We start from the raw sequence: 24,673 nt of genomic DNA, 5'->3' as shown, positions 1-24,673 counted from the left end.
TAATCCAAAGAGGATTCCCCTTTTTTTGAGATTATGTTGAGCTTCATTGGAGTGAAGTGTTGGAGGTTGAAGACAAAGAGGCTGGAGTGGGACAGACAATTAAAATTACAATGACCAGAAGCTCAGTGTCATGCTTGCAAACTAAATAAAAATGAACCTAAAATTACACAGTTTCAAAATAACAGGGATACCACTTAGGACTGAAATGAGGGTTTTTTTTCACTCAGAACATTGTGAATCCTGGGAATTCTCTACCCCAGGTGACTATTAAAGCTCAGCGATTCAGTATGTTTAAAGTAGAGAATGTCAGATTTTTAAAAATCAAATGACATGTAGAGATAGGGGATAGAGTGGGAAGAAGGTTTTGAGCTGATGGTCAACCATAATTCTATTGAATGACAGAGCAGACTCAATTGTTAGAATAGCCTAACCCTTTTCCTCTGTTCCTCTTGAGCACTCATTCCATCTATGAGCATTCTTCCCACAGTAAAGGGACAGCTTTGTGAACAGTGAATGCTCTACATTAAACTGAAAGAAGAGTTAGCAAATCACTGTTACTGTTACAGGGAAATTTCGGGGTGGGAAACAGTGGAAGGGAGTAAGTAAAGGGACAGATATCACATCTTCAGTGCTTACGAGGGAAGGTGCAGGGATATGAGGAGTAGGGAGTGGGGATTATTGAAGTTAACATAAAGACTCTGGATCAGAACTCATAATATCATTGACGGAAAGACGAGTAACAAATTTGCCAAGTATGCAAAGGGACTTAATTCTGAAACATGATAATTTTTAAAAAGAGAAGCAAATTTTGATTTTTTTGTTATTCAAAAGACTTCAGTTGATAATTTATATCAAGGTTTTACTTCTAGTAACTCAAAATATTCTCCACGTTCCTGCAGCAAATGCTGCTACAGATTGAACTTACTCAAACTATGAATTTCACATCTGGCATTAAATATAGCATCGTTTTTCTGTAACATTAAGTTTTCAATGAATGGTAATAATAGATACCTCAATATGAACCATGAAATTATGTACAGACCTCCTCAATTAAGGATGTGAGCTTTGTCTTTGTTTTAAATTCTCAGCAACAATTTTAGAGATTGCATTAGTAACAGACAAGTTAATTTTACAGAACCAAATGAGTATCAAACAATTATCCTGAAAACACCATAAGCACATGTGAATATAAATAAATAAAGATATCTTTAGTTATTAAGATGTTTGGAGCCATTCATTTTCCTTGTCTGCCTTGTATTTGTTGGTGTGACTATATGTATGTCAGGTGTGATTTGGTAAGCTAAGAGGTGACACTGCCCTGAACCAATCTCTGGCCCCAGAACACCTACCAAAGGATAAAATATTTTTTCAGGATAAGTGTGATGCTTTTGTAATCTGAACTTTTAATTTGCATTTTCCATTCAAATGCTAGCATTTTACACTTTGCTTATAGTCACCAAGCCAACTTTGGATATTATAAATTATACTTTTCAAAAGAATGACTGAAGTATCAGTACACTTACTTATAGCTGAGAATGCTGGTAATTGTTTCCTTAATACAATGCACAGGAATGCATTATTGCTAAATAAACTTGCTTAACTTGTTCTTATGCCTGGTTCACCCTTTTTCTTTTTTCCTTTCGTTTTCTTTACACTGGAGGGTAAGATGGCTGACTGCAATGGCTGGTAGGTAATTGACTGTTGAAAAGGCAGAGAAGCATAAACAACCAAATGCAACAAACATATTTGAGCGATAGGCCAACATACAATCAATGATTTAGTTTGGATGTAAAAACCCTCCTCTGTTTGTTTCAGTTAAGGGTTCATGGTAATCTATCAAAATACTTGTATTGTTAAGTATCTTGCAGGTCTCTAAGTCCTACTAGTCAACTCTTTTTTCATTCTAAATTTCCAAGCCCATCTTTTTAATGGAAATTGCATTTATGAACTTGTGATGATCGCACGAACGCCTGTCAGTAATGGGGTTGCAAATCCCTCATTATTAAGCGATAGAAACTTTGGGTGGAATTCTCCTAGTCCCTGAATGACCTGGGAAATGGCAAGTTATTTGGAAATATCTGACAATGGGAAGGTTTGGTTCTCAGTGGCAAGGTAGAAAAGTCTGAGTTAGCACCCAAGGTTTGTATGGCAAGTCAAGAATCTGGCTAGTGAATGGTGAGAGCCCTATTTGCTTACATTAGTATCTCATTGGTGGCTGTTCTCATTTCAATTGTATGTAGTTTGCTGTTCTCCCACATGATGGAGAGGAACGAGACAGCACCAATCACCAACATGAAAGTCAGGGCAGGGATCTGGCAGCTCCCATTCACCTCTTGCTCCTCCTGGCTCCCATTTTGACCAGCAGTCCCTAACAGTTCAGAACAGCTCAATGGGCAGTGACCATCTCTACCCCATCCACAGAGGTTGGCATCAGACAGACACCAGCCTCACCACAACATAATGGCATATATCCAACTCACTTAGAATGCAGTTAACCATTTCAATGCTGCACATTGGAGTGCAATGACATTTTGCATTGTAATGCTGCTGCCAAGCCAGTTTGTGTGCAGTAATGGGTAACTATCTCATGTTTTAGAGCAGGGTGCACCTCAGGGCAATTCCCTTGCTTTTTTAGCATTCACCCAATTTGCATCTATTTGGATGCTTACAGCATCAATGCCTTGCCTTGCTTTTTTGCCTTTTCCCACTTCATTCAAAACTTATAGACCCACCGTACTTCTGCCTTTACTTGCATTCGTGCTGACACAAAGCCAGGCAGCTTGCCATGGTTGCCATCAGTGATCGGCCAAGAGGACAGACATGTTGCTGTGCAACATCATGTTACATGTCACACTTTCACCATTTGCCAACAGCTTTTGCAACAAACAGACTGGAGTTAAGTGAAGGGCAGCATCCTATCTCAATCTGATGATTTGGACACCGTCAGTCGGGTACTTGGGGTGGTCAGAATGAGGGGTTCCATATCACTGCAATACTGGACCACAGTCAATCCTGCAAGTTCAAAGCAGGCTACTGCTAGGCCAACTGGGGAACTGCCCAGAGATCAGTCAGCACTAGCTTCACTCATTAGTCATGGTTGTCCTTGCAGATCAGTCAGATGGGTGGGCCATGCTCACTTCTGAGAATCAGTTCAACAAATGTCAGTGTCCACTGCGGTGGTAGGAAAGTTGTGGAAGTCAGTCATGGGGATTGGAGGCAGCATGCTTGAATAAAACACATTTATTTGTCTCTTCACAGATGCTGCTAGACTTGTTTCTTTTAGGAGTTGAGCAATGCTGGTAAAATTTGCATTTGCTGCTGATCCCTAATAGTCCTTGAGAGAGTGGTTGAACTGCCCTATTGAATTACTAAGATCACAGTGCTGTGGGGAAGGAAGTTTTAGATTTTTAAACTGGTAGTAGTGAAGGAACAGTGTTATATTTCCAAGTCAGGATGGCATGTGGCTTGGAGGGGACTTGCAGATGTTCTTGTGTATCTGCTGCTTCTGGATGGTAGACGTTGCTGTTTTACAAGGTGTTTTAGTGAGTTAGTGCTGTGCATCTGATATATGGTAAACACTGCAGTCACTGGGTATCAGTGGTGGAAGGAACAAACGTTGGTGTTGAACTTCTTGCGTGTTGTTAGAGTTATCATCAACTCAGTAAGCAGGAAGTGTCCGATCATATTCCTGACGAGTATTTTGTAGATGGTTAACAGATTTGTGGGATTACTCTGTACAGAATTCCCAACTTTTCTGACCTGCTCTTGTAATCATATCATTCACATGGTTGGTCCAGTTCATTTTCTAATTAATGGTAAGCCTCAAGGTAATAGTGAGTGAATTCAATGATGCCGAATGTTGCTGGACTTGGTCATTTTGCCACAAGCGTGGCACAATGTCACTTGTCACATACCAGCCCAGCCTGTATGTTGTCCAAGTTTTGTTGCACATGAGCAGTAATGCCATATTATCCGAGGAGTTGCAAAAGGTACTAAATGCTTTGCAATCACCAGCGAACATCTCCACGTCTGACTTTTTGATAGAAAGAAGGTCTTAGATTTAGCAGCTGGAGATTGTTCATTCTTGGACATTATCTGCTGAGTATTTCCATTTTCATTTTTAAAGTTGAGCTATATTCCAGAGTCAATAACGAAAGTTGCACCGTGCAAAGTTTCCGGCAATTAAAAAAAATGTTCCTGCAGCTGATTTAGGCTCGCGCTCACTGTGACACAGACTGTATTCAGGAAATACTTAAAGCTTTATCCAAACAAATTATAATAATTCTTTTGTGATATACTATAACTGAGCAGAAAATAAAATAAAACTATGAATGCACCAGTTAGATTATGTAAAGTACTGCTTGATGTCGTACTGAACCATAAAAACCTGATATGCTTTCAGCTTCACTCTAGTATATTCACTTCGGTGTGGAATTTCCAGAGGTAGTGCTTTATCAATGCCAGATGAGGGCACTATTCGACCAATTTTGGACTGTGCAGCTTGCCATAGTTAGAGGCCGGTTCATATGTTCAAAGGTCCAGTGATCACCCCACATTTGACTTAAGCTGCATTAGCGGACCGGCCCTTTCTGCACTGAGAGGTGAGTGTGTGAAGTGAGCAACAAGCTCTTCCAGGGCCCACTGGAACAATGTGCTGACTGCAACAAATCACCTGTTTGGTACAGAATGCCAAGCACTTTACAACCAGCGGGAACACGGAACATTAGATAAGTTAGAGCGAAATACTCCTGTGAGCGAAGAGCAAAAGTGAAAAAAACATGTAATTGAGAGCGGAGTTTGATTGACAGCGAGTGTGATCGATTGTGGAGTTTGATTGACAGCCGAGCCCTGCGCGCGCTGACTCGTTTCCAATGGAGACAGTGGCTCTGTGACGTCGCGGTATCCCCTTTTGCAACACTTGGTGGAGATCGAATCCCAATTAGTCATGATGTGGAGGAGCCAGTGTTGGACTGGGATGTACAGTTAAAAATCACACAACACCAGGTTATAGTCCAGCAGGTTTATTTGGAAGCAGTAGCTTTCGGAGCGCTGCCCGAAATTCCCTTTAGTGCAGCAAGGTGTCTCCGCAGTTCTTCAATAAGAGCTGGAAACGCCAAATGCTGTGAATGCACAGCGGGTGGGTTAGCATCTGTCAAAGTGACAGCTCAGTTTTGAAGTGCAGCCCCTTACTCAGAGAACTGACATTAAACAAGGTCTTTAACATAGAACATTACAGTGCAGTTCAGGCCCTTCGGCTCTCGATGTTGCGCCGACCTGTCATATCAATCTGAAGCCCATCTAACCTACACCATTCTATGTACGTCCATATGCTTGTCCAATGGCAACTTAAATGTACTTAAAGTTGGCACATCTACTACCGTTATAGGCAAAGCATTCCGTACTCTTACTACTCTGAGTAAAGAAACTACCTCTGACATCTGTCCTATATCTATCACCCCTCAATTTAAAGCTATGCCCCCTCGTGCTCACCATCACCATTCTTGGAAAAAGGCCCTCCTTGTCCACCCTATCTAACCCTCTGATTATCTTATATGTTTCTATTAAGTCACCTCTCAACCTTCTTCTCTCCAACAAAAACAGCCTCAAGTCCCTCAGCCTTTCTTCGTAAGACCTTCCCTCCATACCAGGCAACATCCTAGTAAATCGCCTCTGCACCCTTTCCAATCCTTCTTATAATGCGGTGACCAAAACTGTACACAATACTCCAAGTGCGGCTGCACCAGAGTTTTGTACAGCTGTAGCATAACCTCATGGTTCCAGAACTCGATCCCTCTATAAATAAAAGCTAAAACACTGTATGCCTTCTTAACAACCCTGTCAACCTGGGTGGCAACTTTCAAGGATCTGTGCACCTGGACACCGAGATCTCTCTGCTCATCTACACTACCAAGAATCTTATCATTAGCCCAGTACTTTGCATTCCGTTTACTCCGACCAAAGTGAATCACCTCACACTTGTCCGCATTAAACTGCAAATGCCACCTCTCAGCCCAGCTCTGCAGCTTATCTATGTCTCTGTCTAACCTACTACGTCCTTCGTCACTATCCACAACTCCACCAACCTTAGTGTCGTTTGCAAATTTACTAACCCACCCTTCTACACCCTCATCCAGGTCATTTATAAAAATGATGAACAGTATTGGACCCAACACCGACCCTTGCGGTACACCATCAGTAATTGGACTTCAGGATGAACATTTCCCATCAACCACCACCCTCTGTCTTCTTTCAGCAAGCCAATTACTGATCCAAACTGCTATATCTCCCACAATCCCATTCCTCCACATTTTGTACAATAGCCTATTGTGGGGAACCTTATCGAACACCTAGCTGAAATCCATATACACCACATCAGCCGGTTTACTTTTATCTACCTGTTTGGTCACCTTCTCAAAGAACTCAATAAGGTTTGTGAGGCGCGACTTTCCCTTCACAAAACCATGCTGACTATCCCTAATCAAATTATTCTTTTCTAGATGATTATAAATCCTATCTCTTATAACATTTTCCAAACTTTACCAACAACTGAAGTGAGTCTCACTGGTCTATAATTACCAGGATTGTCTCTACTCCCTTTCTTGAACAAGGGAACCACCTTTGCTATCCTCCAATCTTCTGGCACAATTTCTGTAGACAATGACAATTTAAAGATCAATGCCAAAGACTCAGCAATCTCCTCCCTGACTTCCCAGAGGATCCTAGGATAAATCCTATCCGGCCCAGGGACTTATCTATTTTCACACTTTGCAGGATTTCTAATACCTCTTCCTTGTGAACCTCAATCCCACCTAGTCTAGTAGCCTGTATCTCAGTATTCTCCTCGACAACATTGTCGTTTTCTAGAGTGAATACTGTCGAAAAATATTCATTTAGTGCTTCCCCTATCTCCTCTGACTCCACAACCAATTTCCCACTACTGTCCTTGATTGGCCCTAATCTTACTCTCATCATTCTTTTTTTCCTTAAAAATCTATAGTAAGCCTTAGGATTTACTCTGATCCTATCCACCAACAACTTCTCATGTCCCCTCCTCGCTCATCTGATCTCTCTCTTTAGGTCTTTCCTTGCTACCTTGTAACCCTCATGCGTCCTAACTGAGCCTTCACATCTTATCCTAACATAAGCCTGCTTCTTCCGCTGGACCAGAGATTTCACTTCCTTCGTAAACCACGGCTCCCGCATTCTTTAAGGCTGAGTTCCATTGCAACAGAATTGGAAAACACTTGGAATGTCATCAGTTTTAAGCAAATGAAAGGAAACAAAGTGGGAGATTAACAAACGGGAAGGTCTGTGATTGGGCAGGCAACAGGAGAGAAAGAATGACAACACGGTGGTACAAACCCATATGCTGCTGCAAGTAGAGACAGAGAAGTGTCCAGAGGAAGTGTGAATGTCAGAATGATGATCAACTGCTATCTAAAAACACAAACAGGAGAAAAATGCAAAGATAAAAAGACTGAAACATATAAAGAAAGAAATACAGAGGAAATGATATGAAATTTATCAACTCAGTATTGAATCCTGAACTCTAAAGTACTCAACCAAAAGATGATGTGCAGTGTCTTATATTTATGTTGAGTTTTGTTGGAACAATATTGTGGACTGAGGGCAGAGAGGCTTGTCCTCTAACAAAAACGATCACCCAGGTAAACACAGAGTGCAGTTATAAATGCTGTGGGGTCAACTCACAACTGTACCTGTACGGCTCCCCCTGTGGCTGAAGAACAGGATGAGATAACTTGCTCAGTATGTTCGACGGGCGATGGTCACCCTCATTTTAAAGATGCCATATGAGTCCACCACCACAGGCTGCTCCACTGGTGTCAATGTCACAGGAATTGCTGTGTGGATGTTTTTGAAGTCAGAGGGATCATGATATTGATTGTTGATTGCATGGAATTGCCCCTCCCTCTCCTTATCATCTGTAACTGCCTTATCCCTTTCCTGGTACCCATAACATCTGAGAAAACCACCAGTTAGGGTGCACCAGGCACCCACTGCATGTATGTTTGTGGCATTAACAAGTCAATGCTGCAGAGAATGGCATTCTTTCTGAATATATTAGGATGCTGGTCCTTCCTATACTCAGTGTGTGTGCCACATATGGCTCTCCTTGAAGTTGGAAATGCTATCAATTGGCTCAATGGGTTCATGAGAAAGTCTGAGAAATTACGTTTCATGTGATGAGTGGACAATTTTATTCTGCTTTCATGATACCACAGGCTTCATGGAATTCTGAGGAATTTGGTACACATCTCTCATCAGGAATCCCTACCCTGTGTGATTATAAATTTGTTTTCTGTGAATCTGTTATCTTTCAGAGATGGAAGGATGCCAGTCATTACATTGAACTGCTTGTGACTCTGAGGCTGTATTGTGTCTCCTAGCTGAGCATGGCTGTGTTTGTCCTCCATCCTCCAATGGGGTGCAGTTGCCTTGATATCCCTCACCTCCTGCTTACTCATCAGTGCACTTTACACCTGAGGAATCTGTTCTAAACTGGATTGTGGACCTACTGAGTAAGGGTAGAAGATGCACTTGATCACTGTGATACTGTAGGCTTTGGTGCTTTGACATTGGATAGTGTTACTGCAGTTTTTCAGGCTCTAAACCCACAACTGGGGAGACACATAAAGGGAGACATGAAAACCCACAATTCCAGATGCTTTGGCAAAGTTGAGTCCAAACATTACAGTTGGTGTGTTAGCTTGGTTTTAACTGTGGAGAAATGTGCTTTGATCCTGGATATTTCGAGATCATTTTATATTGTCTTTGATGAATTCTCTCCACCATCCACTCCTTTGAGCAGTTGTCCTCTGAAATCAACAGCCAACTCCTCCATTTGTGTAAACATAGCAAGCTAGTGCCCTCTATCACCTGAGCTTTCCCTCTCATATTGTGTGCTCTTTTCTCTGCAAGGTCAACTGAGTTAAGACAAGGATGCTTTCCTTCACCACCTCAGTGGAGAGTCACATGAGATGTTTAGAATGCTGCTGAGTTTGAGAGTTTAGTTTAGGGTTCAGCATCTAGGCAGAATGATCTTCAATGTTCAGGATTGCTATATGCCCTCAGGCTGTATGTGTATTGCATACTAGTCACTTTACAACTAGACATGTCGTGGCACTGCAATTCACTTTTGCAGACCTAAGAGCATTATTGAAGTGTTTGTGGAACTTAACTCAGGACCTTCTAACAATGCTGAGGCTACTCACAGCATGGACCACCTCCTGCCAGGTCTCTTCTATTTGGCTGGGTGATTATCTCCAGCCACTACATGGGAAAAGGACATGTATTTCTCTCTGCTGCAACACCATCTGGGGAAGCATCTAAAATATGGTCAACCCAAGTACAGATCCTTAATATCTTGCTGCCTGCTGCTGTGTTCTCACCTCCATCTATTGTGGTGAAATGGTCTGTACTGTGACAGCTGCTGTTTCCCCTTTAAATCAAACTCTCTTCTTGCAAATCATGCTTACTGCTGCACCTACTGCCAGGAATTGAATGGTGATCTCAACCTCAGGGCATTTAAACTTCTGCTCTTCCAAGATCGGGCCACATGTCCATTTCCAAGAAGGTGCAGGACCAGGATTCGGAATATCTGACAATATTGGGATACTGCCCTCAGGACAAAAATCCAGCCCAATGAGACACTATCTTTTGGAGCTTGAAGTGGCAGTAGCAGTGATGTGAGAAATTAGCAGTAGTATTCAGGTGGCAAGCTCTCACCTCCAAATAATACTGTGATAAACATGAAAAACCAGCAGTTCTTCCTCTCTACAAACTTCAATGTCATTTTAGTCAAAATTCAGCCTTCCCACTGTGGGCCTTGCTCTAACCATGGGCAATAGCTTGGGAGATTGATATTCAAATCAATTGAATTTAGGTTCCATCTCAAACCTTAGTTCCAAATGAACATTGTTATGATCCCAGACGTGATCGCCTGCTTTGTGTTATGATCTGGCTAGAGCAAACTTGCTCAGAGAGTAAAGCCACAAAGTATGAGTGTTTCAAACAATCACCAGGACTTTTCTATGCAAGTTAAAACAATCATACAATCTACAACATGTGTACAGATTATTTCTAAACCCTGAACTAACATAATAGACATGTGTAGTATACTATGATCAAATACTACATAGTGCATAAATAGCCAATGTAATCAATGTAATCAGTTTGTTTCCACAACTCTCTCCAAATATTATTGCTGCAGAGGTTCGTCAAATCCCATTAAACTTCACGAGGAATTGTAACTCTGTACTTTTGCTGATCTGACCTTGAAACCCCCATTCAAGGAGTATTCATCATACCTGCTTTAGTCACAGCACTTGTTCTAGTTGATTACTGTCCTGTCTGGGTCAATACTCCCCTTGGTTCTGAAAACTTCACTCCAAGACCTATTCACCAACACTGTTCCAGATTTACACCAATAGCTAGCTTCACCAAGTTAGATGTGTCCCTGCGTTTTCCTTGAGATCTAATCTTGCTCAGTTGTATGTCATAAATTCAACATTTGGATGGGTATATGAATAGGAAGGGTTTGGAGGGATATGGGCCGGGTGCTGGCAGGTGGGACTAGATTGGGTTGGGATATCTGGTCGGCATGGACGGGTTGGACCGAAGGGTCTGTTTCCATGCTGTACATCTCTATGACTCTATGACTCTTTAGGTTTTTCAACCCTCTCATTCTCAGTTGTATTGGCCTCTTACTGGCACCCAGCTTCAAGTGAACCACCACAACTCTGACTGCAACATCTAGCTGCCTAATCATTCCTGGAACATGGCCTGAGGTCTGATGGCACAGAGATATCCAACTGCCCTTCGGAATTAACCCACTGAGTCTTATACAGAACCTACAGATCCTGTTGCATTCCTTGCAGGGCAGCTAAAATCAATACAGAGTCTAACGTGGAAGATACTGTTTGTCTTCTTTACAACCTGCTGACCTTCAGTCCTTGTCTGTAATGTTTTGAAGTGCTCTTCCATGACACACATTCACACTCTTATCGCTCATGATCTGTTGAAAATCTTGCACTAAGCCCTTCCCCTGTTGTTGGCAGAATTAAATGTAGTGTAGCAAATTTTGGAGTGGAGTGTGGTCTGAAAGTTACAGTTCTTCAAGAATGCTGGCTTCCGCAGCGCAATTTAACACACAGGAAATGCATTTCATCACAACATGGCAGCATTTCCTTTCATTGCACTACTACAACATTAGCTTGCGTGGAGGCAAGACAACAGACAGTAAAGTGACTGTTCAATGACTTTCTAATCCGTTTTCAAGTACCAGTTTTCATTTTTCCAAAGGTTGTAGTTAAGCCCCTGCTAATCAAGGTGAAAAGTTTGTGTGCTCATAAAACATAACAACCCTATATGTTAAGTAGGAAATCTAATCATTTAATTTATAGCTTTGACATTTATCATTGATTCTTGAATAGGTATAAATAGAGTAGTGCAGTCATTAAATGTTATTTCTGTAAATGTACAACAGCATTGCCTTTTACAATACTGCAGTATTAAAGCTTATCTTGTGGCACCTTCACCTTTTCTGTATTCTTCAAAAATGTGGGCTTGTAACTACTTGGTTGCAATTTTGGCAGATTTAGCAACTACAAGCAGCAGTGATTATATCTTTCAGTTCTGATGAAAGTTCATTGACCTGAAATAACTCTGGATTCCTTTCCGTGGAAGCTGCCTCATCTGCTGAGTGTTGCAGCATTGTTTTCATTTATGTCCCTAGTGTTTGTGACTGTCAACTTTCATGGAGTAAGATTACACCCATTAACACTGTCATTGCTTATTTTATTAGTGCCTGTATAGCTCGGTTTCAACTACACATTGTTTAAAATAAACCTGGCAACAGGCTATGTAGGTGTCTCTGTGTTAGTCTGAACTTGATGAATGTTCAATGTTGTTGTAGAGCATTAGTTGAAGGGGGCTGCCAGTCAGTCACTCTCTCTCAATGGGATAATTAAAAACACCAAAAAGGTGTTAATAATGGATTTTAAAAATGAGACTTATGTTCTTGTTCAGGCTAAAATATGGCATCCTCAAGGCTGGGTCTCCGTTTGGCTGTCTGTTTGTTGAACATTTCTGAAGCTAGGCAGCAAGACATTGTGGAAAGGATTGCTAAAGCTGCCCTCTGTAATAAGGCAGGTATGTGTTCATTTGTTATGTGTTCATTTTTTTGCTAAAGCTATGAGAAAAAATATAACTACCTGAAATACTGGTGTGACATTTTTGTGCTTTGATTGCAGGTCAGAAGCAAACACAAACATCTGTGCTGAACATATTTTCAGATTATGACTATAACAGATCTGTCTTAACTCTTGCTGCCCCTGTTGAAACATTAGGTAAGATTACACTACAAATGTGTTTGCTCTTAAAAGTGCAATTTGTATCAATCCAGAAGCATTTGAAACATTTCTTGCTCCACAGGCCAGTATTTTTTGCATACCCAGAGCCCAAGTTCAAACTTCAGGCTTGACTGATACTCAGTTTCCGTTCCGTAATGGTTACTGTGTTTTGTATTGACATGATAGGCCATTGAGTGGAATGTTAGTTGCTTGTGAGATAATTTATTTGTGTTGGTGGGATGCAGAAAATAAAGACTTGGCAGGTCCAGTTGCCTCGCATAGCAAGTGCTAATGTTGCCTCACATGGCGTGGTGTATGTAGATATTAGAGAACACTTGCATTCCCACATTTTTGTGGGACAATTTCAGACAAGTGTTGAGGGAAGGTAAAGGTGGATCAGCAAAGATTCATTGACAAATTCATCTCAGACACCACTCAATATTAAAGTAACCATGTTTAGCTAGTTCCAGAGATGGATAGTACAGCCGATAGAATAGTATTGGATTGTTGCTGCTTCACTCGTAATGAAAATTTCTTGACAAACTTTTATACTGTTAATAAATGACGTATCTATAACATAACAACTTAGAAGTAAGTAAGAGAAAATGACCCCTGATTTAAATCCAGGCTTTTACTACCACATCCCACCACTGGCTAGCAGGATTCCCCAATTGAAAACTTGGGTTGAAGGGAAGTTTGTAAGTGCTAATGTTCCCAGGTAACTTCTAGGCAGTGAAGATAATAGATTAGGAAAATGCTGTCACAGAAGGCATGGTGAGTTGCTGCAGCACACGTTGCAGATGGTATGCAATGCAGAAATAGTGCACAGTGGTGGAAGGAGTGAATGCTTAAGATGGTAGATGTGTTGCCAATCAAGTTGGCAGCTTTATCCTAGGTGGTGTCCAGTTTGAGTGTTGTTGGCGTTGCACTCATCAAAGTAAGTGATATCACATTTCTAACGTGTGCCTTATAGACAATGGAAAGCTTTCAAAAGTGAGAGAGAGATCCATTCAGAGCAGAATTTGCAGTTTTTGATATTCTCGTGACAGAATATCGCATTGAACAGATGTTCCTCCATGTGGGACTGTCTCAAACAGGAGGTCATAGATATAAAGTGTAGGTTCAAAACTGAGATGAGGAGATACCTCTTCTCTCAGAGAGTTATGAATCTGTGGAACTTACTGTTCCAGAATTCAGTAGAGGCTGAATCAATCAAAAGATTTGAGGAAGAAATAAATATGTTTCTGATGAAAAATGGGTTAAAGGGCTACAGGGAGCAGTTAGGAAAATGGAGTTGAGACTAGGATAAGATCTGTCATGATCATGTTAAGTCACAGAGCAGACTCGAAGAGCTGAATTGCCTACCACCATTCCTAATTCCTATGTACCTATATTTATATAACTAGTGTTTCTGTTGGGCTTCTGTTCAGCAGTGAACTGCAGCATGTTGATGGTGGAAGATTCAAAGATGGTAATATCATTGAATATCAAGGGAGGTAGTTGGACTCCCTCTTTGGTGATAGTTATTTCCTTACATTTGGTGTGTGCAAATATTATTTAATCTTAGTTGTAGTGCACTATTGGGAACAGATCGCTTACTTATCACCTTGCTGAGGGAAAGGTATTCGAGGTAGGCTGAGGTGCTAGGACATGTATTACATCAAACCAATGAAGGTTAAAAAAGATGCAAAACACGACATGATAGAATTGATAATAGCCACAGGTTCCTGCAATTACATTGCTAATCGTTGGTTATGGGGAAATAAACAGCATTGTGCTATTTTCTGTTATAAGAATAATTTCACTTGAGGTAAAGAAAATTAGATTGCTTAATTTACAGACAAGATCTTTTGTTCATTGTTTCCCCAGCCTCAGCCAATGTGTGACAGCTAATGAACTTTATGTACATCATCAAAGTCACATTATAAGAGCCCATGGAGTTGGGATGTGGTATATCGAAATGAAAAGAGAATTGACCAACTAATGGAAGACAGTTATGATAAAGGGAGCATTTTCAGGATGACAATCTGCAATTACTGGATTGCCACAGGGATCAGTACTGGGAGTCACAAATATTTCTGTTATATTAATGACATGGATAACAGAAATGAATGTACTATTGCAAACCTTGCAGTGGTCACAAAAATAGGTAGGAGGATAAGTAGTGAGTATGATATGAAAATTCTACAGAGGATTACAAACGGGCTAAATACTTGGCAGATGGAAGTTAATGTGGAAGAATGTGAGGTTATGCACTCTGGTAGGAAGATTAGAAGAGCTGAATATTATTTAAATTGGAATGATTTGAATTATTTAAATTGGAATGTGCAGCACAGGGGAACTTGGGGTTCAGATCTAATCAGATTGCACCTGGAATGGCTGTGAACAGCTTTGGTCCCCTTATTGAAGGAAAAATGACTAGTGTTGGAGACAGCCCAGAGAAGGTTCACTCAATTGATTCTAGGCATGGAGGGATTTCCTTCTGACAGGCTGAGTAGTTGTGCTTGTGCTCATTGGAGTTTATAATAACTAGAAGAGTCCTTATTGAAACATACTGATTCCTAGAGGGCTTGACAAGAAGAGGTATGGAGGAGTTCTTTTCCCGTGACGGAGATTCTAGGACCAGAAGATGTTATCTCAGAGAAAGAGGGTCACCCAGTTAGGACAGGGATGAAGATTTTCTTTTCTCTGGAAGACTAGTCAGTCTGTGGAGTGCTTTACCATAGAAAGCTGTTGAGGCTGGATCATTAAGGATAACCAAGGCTAAGATAGTCAGATTTTTAATCAACAAGGGAATCAAGGTTAATGGAGAAAAGACAGGAGAGTGGTGTTTTGAGGATAATCATGTCAGCTGAGATCTCATTGAATGGCAGAACAGACTCGGCTCGAAGGGCCTACATCTACTCCCGTGTCCCAATATGTGCCACCCTGATCATTTTGCCAAGTTAATACTGACATGGAACTGGCAAAGGGAGGGGAGAACTAGAGATGTACAGCATGGAAACAGACCCTTCGGTCCAACCCGTCCATGCCGACCAGATATCCCAACCCGATCTAGTCCCACTTGTCAGCACCCAGCCCACATCCCTCCAAACCCTTCCTATTCATATACCCATCCAAATGCCTCTTAAATGTTGCAATTGTACTAGCCTCCACCACTTCATCTGGCAGCTCATTCTATATGCGCATCAACCCCTGCGTGAAAAAGTTGCCTCTTAGGTCTTTTTTATATCTTTCCCCTCTCACCCTAAACCTATGCCCTCTTGTTCTGGACTCCCCGACCCCAGGGAAAAAACTTTGCCTATTTATCCTATCCATGTCCCTTATAATTTTGTAAACCTCTATAAGGTCACCCCTCCAGGGGAAACGGCCCCAGCCTGTACAGCCTCTCCTTATAGCTCAAATCCTCCAACCCTGGCAACATCCTTGTAAATCTTTTCTGAACTCTTCCAAGTTTCTCAACATCTTACCGATAGGAAGGAGACCAGAATTGCATGCAATATTCCAACAGTGGCCTAACCAATGTCCCGTACGGCTGCAACATGACCTTCCAACTCCTGTACTCAATACTCTGACCAATAAAGGAAAGCATACCAAATGCCTTCTTCATTATCCTATCTACCTGCGACTCCACTTTCAAGGAGCTATGAACCTGCACTCCAAGGTCTCTTTGTTCAGCAACACTCCCCGAGGTCGCACACAAATTCACAGACATGGTTATGAAGCTGTGGAAATCTCTTTTTTTTCCCACAGTTATTCCATATTTGAAAGAAAATGCACTTTCAAAGAAAAATAACACAATATATTCTATGATGTAATACACTCCATTAGATATTTGTCTACTGAGTAGGTTTATATTAATATATCATTCACTGAGCTCATTCGTTATACTTTTTTGTAATGTTGTATAGCAACAGGTCTAGTGAATTTTTCTTTTTTTAGGTGATTCTGTTGTGACAGCTTGCACTGAAGCGTATAATTTGATTGATATGGAACACCATGATGGCATTCATCCTTGTCTTGGGAGCGTGGATCTTGTTCCTATTTACCCTCTATCCGAGTCGGTTAGTCTGGAAGAATGTGGCAAAGTGGCTTGTGGTAGGTTTACTGCAGAATTCATTTCATTTCAGTTGTGCTTGAACAAAAACAAATTGCGTTTATACCGTACCTTTAATGTAAATTGGCCCAAAGCACTTCACAGCAACATTATTAAAGCAAAATTTGACACTGAGCTATCTAAGAAGACACTAGACCAAAAGCTGAGTCAAATATCTAGGTTACAAGGAGTCCTTAAAGGATGAAAGAGCGACTTTGAGGTTCAGGGAAGGAATTCAGACTTATGGCCTTCGCTGCTATCGGCATTGTCATTAATGGTGTCGTGATTAAAATTAGGGAAGCCCAAAAGTCTAGAATTAGGTGAGGAAAGTGCTATTGTTATGATCCTCATAGAGACCATCAAATGTTAAGATATTTAAATTTCAAGTGAATGACAAGAAGTAATTGTACAACTCGATTTCAAATATTATGAAACAAAAACAGAAAGTACTGGGAGAAACTGACAAAGAGTCACCAAACATCAAACATTAACTCTGCTTTCTTTCCACAAATGCTGTCAGGCCTGATTTTGTGTTTTTATTTCAGATCTCCTGCATCTGCAGTTCTTTGTTTTATTCAAATTTATACATATTATGAACACCTGAAAGCAACATTGGCTAACTATTACTTAGTAGGTAACAAGTACTTCGAACTTTCGGCCCTGTAAATTGAGGATTCCTTAACCCTTTGTGCCTCCTCCTTCCAGACATTGCAGAGACATTATCCCATGATGTACCAGGTTGCAGTATCTTTTATTTTGGATATGCAGATCAACCTCTCAAACGAAATCTCGTCCAACGTAGGAAAGAGGTGAACTGGTATAAGAGGAGTAATTTGAATGTGAATGAAATAAAGCCAGATGTTGGAGCGGTGATTTCTCCTAGATATGGTTTGACAGGTTAGTGTTGTGTAATATACCCTAAAACTATATAATGGAAATTAATGCCTGACTATAGGTTCTGTTGGAAAAACTAGGCTCTCAAATGCATTGTCACTTTGTTCATTTCTGTCAATTCACTTTTGTGTTATTCCTGAACATGCTCACCTTAATTAATTTTAATCATATTATGAAACTCTTCCAGAGCAGGTGGGATTTGAACCCTGATGTTTTGGTTCAGACGTGGCGACAGTACTATTGTACCACAAGACCCGTTAAATTATTACTATTATTTTATTCAACCCGTTTGGAGACGTTATGACAAATTTCTGGGAAAAGTGTGACTTGAACTTTCTGATGTCAAAGTGCGAACACTACCACTACACCTTTTGAACTCCCATATTTATTGTAATTGGAGTCAGTTGTTTCAGCACAACTGTTTCTACAATCCAAGATTTCACAAGCCAATTCATGTTGCAATTTTTAGCAACTGATCTCAAAATCCAGCCCATGGATTTATAGAGATTAAATCAATCAAAGTTTAATTTTTATCTTAAGAATGAGGGATTATCTCCAGTAATTTTAAATTGGTATTCATTTTGTTTTCTCATGTAAAGTAGATGATCAATAGTACTGAATATTTATGTACTTCAACTGACAGCCCAGTCCACCAGCTCATCTGTAGAAAGAGAGGAGAGACTAAATGTTTGACAAATGCTGGATTTGACCTCAGCGACCTATTTAGAGTCCAGTAGTCCAAGTAATAATGTATTTTCCAATCTGTCCAGTTTCCAATCAGTGCACATTGTATATTTTGATTAATAAGATCACACAGAACATTCATTTCTTTTGAGAAACTCAATGGGGCATTTTGTAGAGAACATGCAGTTTTCATGCATTTCACAAAGTTGAAAGGACCTTCTGATGCAGCGCTTCTGACACCTACCTTGCAGGTTTCTGTGTTCAAAGGTGCTCCAGTGCAAGGTGGATTTGCAGTTTTACCGCTAGCTTCTAATAGCATCTAAGCATGGAACCATTGGGGCTTTATATGTCATATTGGATCATGGACAATTGAGAAGCTTTTTCAAAAGAGTCCCTGAATCAATCTGACGAAATGTCATAGCAGACTTAAAACATTAACCCTGTTGCTCTCTCCACAGATGCTGCCAGACCTGCTTAGTTCCCCCCTTTTTTTAAATCTCTCCACTCTGCAGGCATCTATTCCTGATGAAGGGCTTTTGTCCGAAACGTCAATTTTCCTGCTCCCCGGATGCTGCCTGACCTGCTGTGCTTTTCCAGCATCATTCTAATCTAGACTCTGGTTTCCAGCATCTGCAGTCATTGTTTTTACCTGCTTAGTTCCCCCACCAATTTCTGTATTTGTTTCTGATTTCTAACATTCTTTGTATGTTTCCCTTATTTGAGTCGTAAAAAATAAATTTGGATTATTTAGTTGCAATGAAAAACATGTTTGGTCATTGTGCTGATTACCCCATTCCAAAGGACAAAAGAAAACTTTAAAACTTTATCAACTTTAGCCCATAATATCACTCAAGATTTAACTTCCTTACCTGAAATAAACTGAAAAGCCCTGATTTGGACAATTGAATTAGGCTTTACACAATCTCAATGTCATGTTTGACCCTGAAAGAAACTTCCAGCTCCATATCTGCTCCTTCACCAAGACTTCCTACTTCCCTATCAGTTACACCATGATTGCTATTCCTGCCTCAGAACATCTGTTATTGAAAATTTCATGCGCATACCTATTTTAATGCCAGACTATTTCAATGTTGTCCTAATTGGCCTCCCATTTTCTGTATTCCATAACCTTCAGGTCATCCAAAACCCAGTTGTACATGTCTTAACCAAAACCTATTCACCCGCTACCCGTGCTTGGTGACCTATGTTGGTTTGGTATCACCATAGTTTTTAAATGCTTCTCCTTGTTTTCAAATCCCTGTGTGACATGACCTTCCCCATCTGTGTGTCCTCTTCTCACCCTCTCGCTGTCTGAGATTTGTACACTCCAACAGTTTAGGCCTTGACTATCCTCCATTTTAGTAGCTCCATCATTGGCAGTCATTCCTTCAGTAAACCCTGGAATTCTCTGCCAAAACCTTTCCACCTCTCTAGCTATCTTTTCTCTTTTATGATGCACCTTAGACTCTACAACCAATTGTTAAGGAAGTAATAATGGAACACTTGGCAAGTTAAAATACAATCCGTCGGAGTCAGCATGGCTTTATGATGGGTAAATCATGTTTGACAAATTTTCTAGAGTTGTTTGACAATATAACAAGCAATGTGGATAATGGAAATCTGGTAGATATAGTGTATCTGGACTTTCGGAAGGTATTTGATAAGGTGCCTGCACAAATGATTAATACACAAAGTAAGATCACATGGGGTATGGGTAATTTATTAGCTTCCATGGAGGATTGACTAACCAACAGAAAGTAGAGAGAGGGAATAAATGGGTTATTTTCTAGTTGGCAAGTTGTAAATTTTGGGGTGCAATAGGGTTCAGTCCTCAAACTTCAACTATTTACAATCTATATTAATGACTTAGCTACATGGATAGAGAGTGCTATAGCTAAATTTGCAAATGGCGTGACAATAGATTGCAGTGAAGAAGTGAGAAATTTACAAATGGATATGTATGCATTAGGTGAATGGTCCAAAATTTGGCAGATGAAGTTTAATGTGGATAAATGTGAGGTTATCCATTTTGGTTGAAGGAATAGTAAGGCAACTTAATATCCCAATGGAAAAAAACTTCAGAGTGCTTCAGTGCAGAGGGTGTCCTCATGCGTGAATCACAGAAAGCTAGTATCCAAGTACAGCAGGAAACAAGGAAGACAAATTAATTTTTAGCATTTATTGCAAAATAAATGTGGAGAGGTGTTTCTGCAACTGTTCAAGGTATTAATGAGACTGCATCCAGAATATTGCAAACAATTTTGGTCCCCTTCTTGAAGAAGGATGCAGTTGTATTGGAGGCTGTTCAAAGGAGGTTCACTACATTGATTCCAGATGTAAGGGGTTTATCTAATGGTGAGAGGTTGAGCACTTTAGGGCTATACTCTCTGAAGTTTAGAAGAATGAAAAGAGATCTAATTGAAATATATAAGATGCTAAAGAGGATTGATAAAGTAGATATAAAAGGATGGTTCCTTGCATGGGTCAATCTAGAATATGCGATCATAGTTTTAGGATCAGGTGTAGCAGGGATGACGAGAAATAACTTCTCTCAAAGGGTTATGAATCTGTGGAATTCACTACCTCAAAGTGTGGTGGACGCTGGGATATTGATTGAATTTAAGGAGGAGATAAACAGATTTTTAATTTGTAATGAGTTGAAGGGTTATTGGAGAACAGGCAGAAAAGTGAAGTTGACAGTGAGATGAGATCAGCCATGATTGTATAAAATGGCAGATCAGGCTTCAATTGTAAACTCCTGCTCCTAGTCATACGTTCTTCAGTTATTAGAAGCTACCTTGTTAATCAATCCTTTGTCCTACTACATCCTTATGTTGCTTAAAGTCTGCTGATGTTACTGTAAAGCATTTTGTGACATTTTACTTGTGTGCTAAATAACTGCAAGTTATTGTCATTGAAAACCAAACTATGGAAGCAGATTGTCCTTTCAGTTTCACTTGAACACAGCAGAACAGGATTGTAACTACTGTGACACCATCTTGTAGACTACTTCCATAGCCTTGACTTTAAATAGCCCATAAACCTGCTGTACAGGCGATTTCCGTGAAAACAAAATCAAACTGATGACAGGTTTTGAAAGATGCCACTCATTTAGAAAGCCATTTCCTTTTCCCTTCTTTCAGGAATTGGTGCCAGCCCGTATGTCATGAACTGCAACGTGACTATAGACACGCAGGATCTGACCATTGGGCAGCAGATTGCCAGTGCGATCCGGGGAGCAAATGCTGGAGGCCTTTGTGGTGTTCAGGCTATGGCCTTTCCTCATGAGGGCACCATGGAGATAGCCTGCAATGTTGAGAGCTTTACAGATGAACCATCATCGTCTCTGACAGCAGAAAGAAAGGAATATATTTCTTATTTTATTCAAGGGAAAGAATACCTATACTTCTCTCCAAGATACATAGAGAGGCAGATTAAAAAATTAGCTACCAGCCATGGAGTTACCACAGTTGGTACAGCACTGGTTGGATTCACACCTAAACGCTGCAAAAGCTTGGCAGAACAGGCTATTCAGGAAGGATGTGGAGAGTTCTGGAAGAAACGTAAGACCATTACTATGTAGGAAAGGCATAGGTAGGAAAGGCATTTATGTCATTAAGGAATCATGCTTAAAGTAACAGTGGGCTGGATTTTAGGCTCCCACCAAACCCTCTACATGTTTTTGCCAGGGTGGTCATGTAAAGTCAGGTGACTAGCCCACTGTCTTCCCACCTACCCCTCATCAATTTCTGAAAATATGGGGACGGAGCTGGTCTGGAAAAGGTGTCTACTCTTAGGCCCAATGAGTGCCTTCAGTATCAACTATTGCTCACCCTAGGCCTTTTTAATCCACCTCCACTGCCATAAAGCACCATAACATTGCCAGTGGAGGCAGCAGTGAAAAGCCATTTACAACTTGGTTGGAAAGAAGGGAAGGAAAGGGGTGCATTATCTGAGAGGTGCCCTTTTGAGCATCAGAGGCACAGCCAAGAAAATGTTACCCTGCTTTGTTCCTTTTGGACCTGGTGTCCAAAATCCAATACCCAGGCAGCCCCGCTGTCAGCTCCCAATCTCTCCCCTCTCTCGCTGGAAAACATGTAGTTTTTTGCTCAGGAGTTACTTATAGTCTCAGCATTGCCCATTCCTCAATTCCACTGCCATTGGTAGTGCAAGAGCTGCCGGACACTCTGATTGGCTGGAGCTCTTAGAAGTAAGATCCCCTCTCGCTGAGGCCTTTTGGAGGATGCTGGAGCCTGTTGTGATGCAGAATGGCCTCGTTTAAAGTCATTTGATTTGGAACCATGTTTCATTCCAGGATGTGAGCAGTACCTCCCCAGGTCCTATAAAATCCAGCCCTATATCTGGATAAGCAGACTAAATACAGACTAATAACAGACTATACACGGTCATGAATATTTTGTATCTCATAATCATCTTCCAAGAAAATAATCTGATGTCAGTGAATAGAAAGAAATTATTAGGGACATATGACAGTAAATTGGGCACGTCAAAGAAATTATTGGAAAAGAATTAAGTTGGTCTGGAACCAAAGGACATAATCTCAGAATATGAGATGACCCATTTAAGACAAAAATGAGGAGACATTTCTTCTCGCTTAAGGTAGTGAATCTGTGGAGTTCTTTACTGCAGTGGGCTGTAGAGGTGGGATATTAAATATATTCAAGGCTGAGATAGATAGGTTTTTAATCAGTAAGGGAATTGAGAATTATGGACACAAACCAAGAAAGTGGTGTTGAGGATTATCAAGTCAGCCATGATCTCACTAAATGATGGGTCGAATGGCCTATTCATACTCCCATGTTTTACGGTCTTATAGACAAAATGCATGGACAGATTCTCTAACTATTTGAGGTTTTACAGCCAAGACCAATCCCAAGGGTGCTGTTTCCATCAGGAGAATAGAGATGATGTTAGGAATGAGAACTGTGTCTGATAATTGGCCCTCCTTTTTTTGCAGGAGTCCTAAGGTCATTTATAGTTGACACACAGGATTCAAACCCAGGTTTGTGTGGATCACTCTGTGGAAGTGCTTCCTTAATAGGAAAATTTGTTTTCCACATTTTCAAGATAAGCTTATGTCTGATGACACAGTAAGAATTAGGAGCTCTGGAGATAGACATACTCTTGTTCCCACTGAGCATAAACTAGCATTATGTTATTTCTGTATGTTGAGGTACAGTGGTAACCTAAGAATTTTCAAGTAGATAGCCAGGTCCATTCTATAATCCCCCCATTGTTAAAACTTAAAGCCTTTCTTGAAAAGAGGAGCTGTACTATTATTCATCCAAATAGTTCATCTCTGCTATGGCACAGGAAAAATGCCAATTGAAAGAGAGCCACCAAATGTTACTATATTCTGGGGACAAGGATGTCTGCTCTGTGTTGTTTAGCTGTACTATGAAGCAGAAAGTGGCTGAGCTGTGATTTAGGAAGGCCAATTTAGCAGTTTGTGAAGCTGTGTACTAATCACAATCTGGTTTGCTGAGCAGGCTAGCCAGAACTACCCGAGGCATACTCTTACAGCCTCTCACTTGCTTCTGGGACAAGAATGGATATACAAACAACTTTGAACTGCTAATCATGGTTAGTATTCCCATCAATACGTAAGAACCCATTTGACTTCATAGGACTATGGGCTGTTTAAGTATTGATATCTTTAATTTGTATCTCATACGTATTATTGCATGACCTATTATGCTTAATATCTGGAGGAAGAGAGATGAATAAACTTCTCACTATTTAAGGCAGGGGAAGAGGGACGACACAAATGAATTACAGAATTTGAAGCAAGTGATGAGAATGAAACCCATGTCATAAAATTGCAAGGAAAAAGTCAGAACATTCCTTCCCATTCCCCAGTGGTTGCACGTGTTTGTTGCAGACAAGATGATTTGATTTTTCATTTTGTTTCAGCCATGCATTAGTTGGATGATTAATTAACCAATAAATTCTTATCCAGCCAACCTGCTTCATGGTGTAATGATGCACTGCTCACGTTTCATAATTTTCAATGTGAATATGGCAAGTACGTGTGCAAAGGGTGGGGAAAACAGAAGAACAATTTAAGTATTTGTAAGAATATTGCAAAATGCGTCTCGCTATTTGCATAATTCATCACTGCTTGGCCTTCTGGTTGAATAAGTGATGTTCATAATCTGTAGTGCTGTCCAACAGGATTACTTCGAGTTTGAAAAACAATACATGAATGTGCAAGTAAAGTCAATTGTAAATAAAATGGCAGTATGTTCACACTCAGAGTTTCAGTTCAGAAGGCAACCTTGCCCCGTCATCTTGATGAAAGCATTAACTTTATTTTGGAGGGTTTTTTTATATGAGTTTCTGAAGATCAGAAGCCAGTAACACCAAGTGTTTGCTTTAAGGGATTCTGAAGCAAGACTAATCTCCCAGTGATTTCACTGGGGATTGTCTAATTGGCTAATCCACTTACTTGCATAAAACATCTCCAGTCTCCAGATTACACCATTCAGGAGCGATACTGAAGAATAATTCTTTCACTTTTTGCCCTTGGGAAAGTAGATGATTTGATTTTGTAAATATTATCTTTTCAGGAGCCATACTGAGTTCACTCGCATCATAAATAATTGCC

The 24,673-nt window shown here is 40.5% G+C and overlaps 1 protein-coding gene across 4 annotated transcripts; it reads left to right on the top strand.

Annotated features, from left to right (window-relative positions):
• Window positions 1-1,654: 1,654 nt before the first annotated feature.
• Window positions 1,655-24,021, top strand: ftcdnl1 (formiminotransferase cyclodeaminase N-terminal like 1). 4 transcript variants are annotated; one of them, XM_060828020.1, is made up of 6 exons: window positions 1,655-1,686; window positions 12,049-12,171; window positions 12,273-12,368; window positions 16,314-16,469; window positions 17,173-17,364; window positions 21,189-24,021. In XM_060828020.1, exons 2-6 carry the CDS (start codon window positions 12,057-12,059, stop codon window positions 21,626-21,628), a joined length of 999 nt encoding a protein of 332 aa, XP_060684003.1. In that variant the 5' UTR covers window positions 1,655-1,686; window positions 12,049-12,056; the 3' UTR covers window positions 21,629-24,021. The 4 variants fall into 4 exon arrangements, with proteins under 4 accessions (XP_060684003.1, XP_060684004.1, XP_060684002.1 ...); XM_060828021.1 differs by having other exon boundaries at window positions 1,665-1,690; XM_060828019.1 differs by lacking the exon at window positions 1,655-1,686 and adding an exon at window positions 4,516-4,601.
• The last annotated feature ends 652 nt before the right edge of the window (window positions 24,022-24,673 follow it).

This window comes from Hemiscyllium ocellatum, chromosome 7 (assembly GCF_020745735.1).
Source record: "Hemiscyllium ocellatum isolate sHemOce1 chromosome 7, sHemOce1.pat.X.cur, whole genome shotgun sequence".
Lineage (NCBI taxonomy): Eukaryota > Metazoa > Chordata > Chondrichthyes > Orectolobiformes > Hemiscylliidae > Hemiscyllium > Hemiscyllium ocellatum.
Note: the sequence above shows the minus strand (reverse complement) of the source record. Positions and strands in the feature narration are given on the sequence as shown.

Excerpts from the sequence above, each read along its gene's own strand:
- ftcdnl1 (XM_060828020.1), top strand. The coding sequence starts at position 12,057 with ATGGCATCCTCAAGGCTGGGTCTCCGTTTGGCTGTCTGTTTGTTGAAC. Across the intron at positions 12,369-16,313 it reads TGCCCCTGTTGAAACATTAG|GTGATTCTGTTGTGACAGCT; the intron begins GTAAGATTACAC and ends TTCTTTTTTTAG. Across the intron at positions 16,470-17,172 it reads ATGTGGCAAAGTGGCTTGTG|ACATTGCAGAGACATTATCC; the intron begins GTAGGTTTACTG and ends TCCTCCTTCCAG.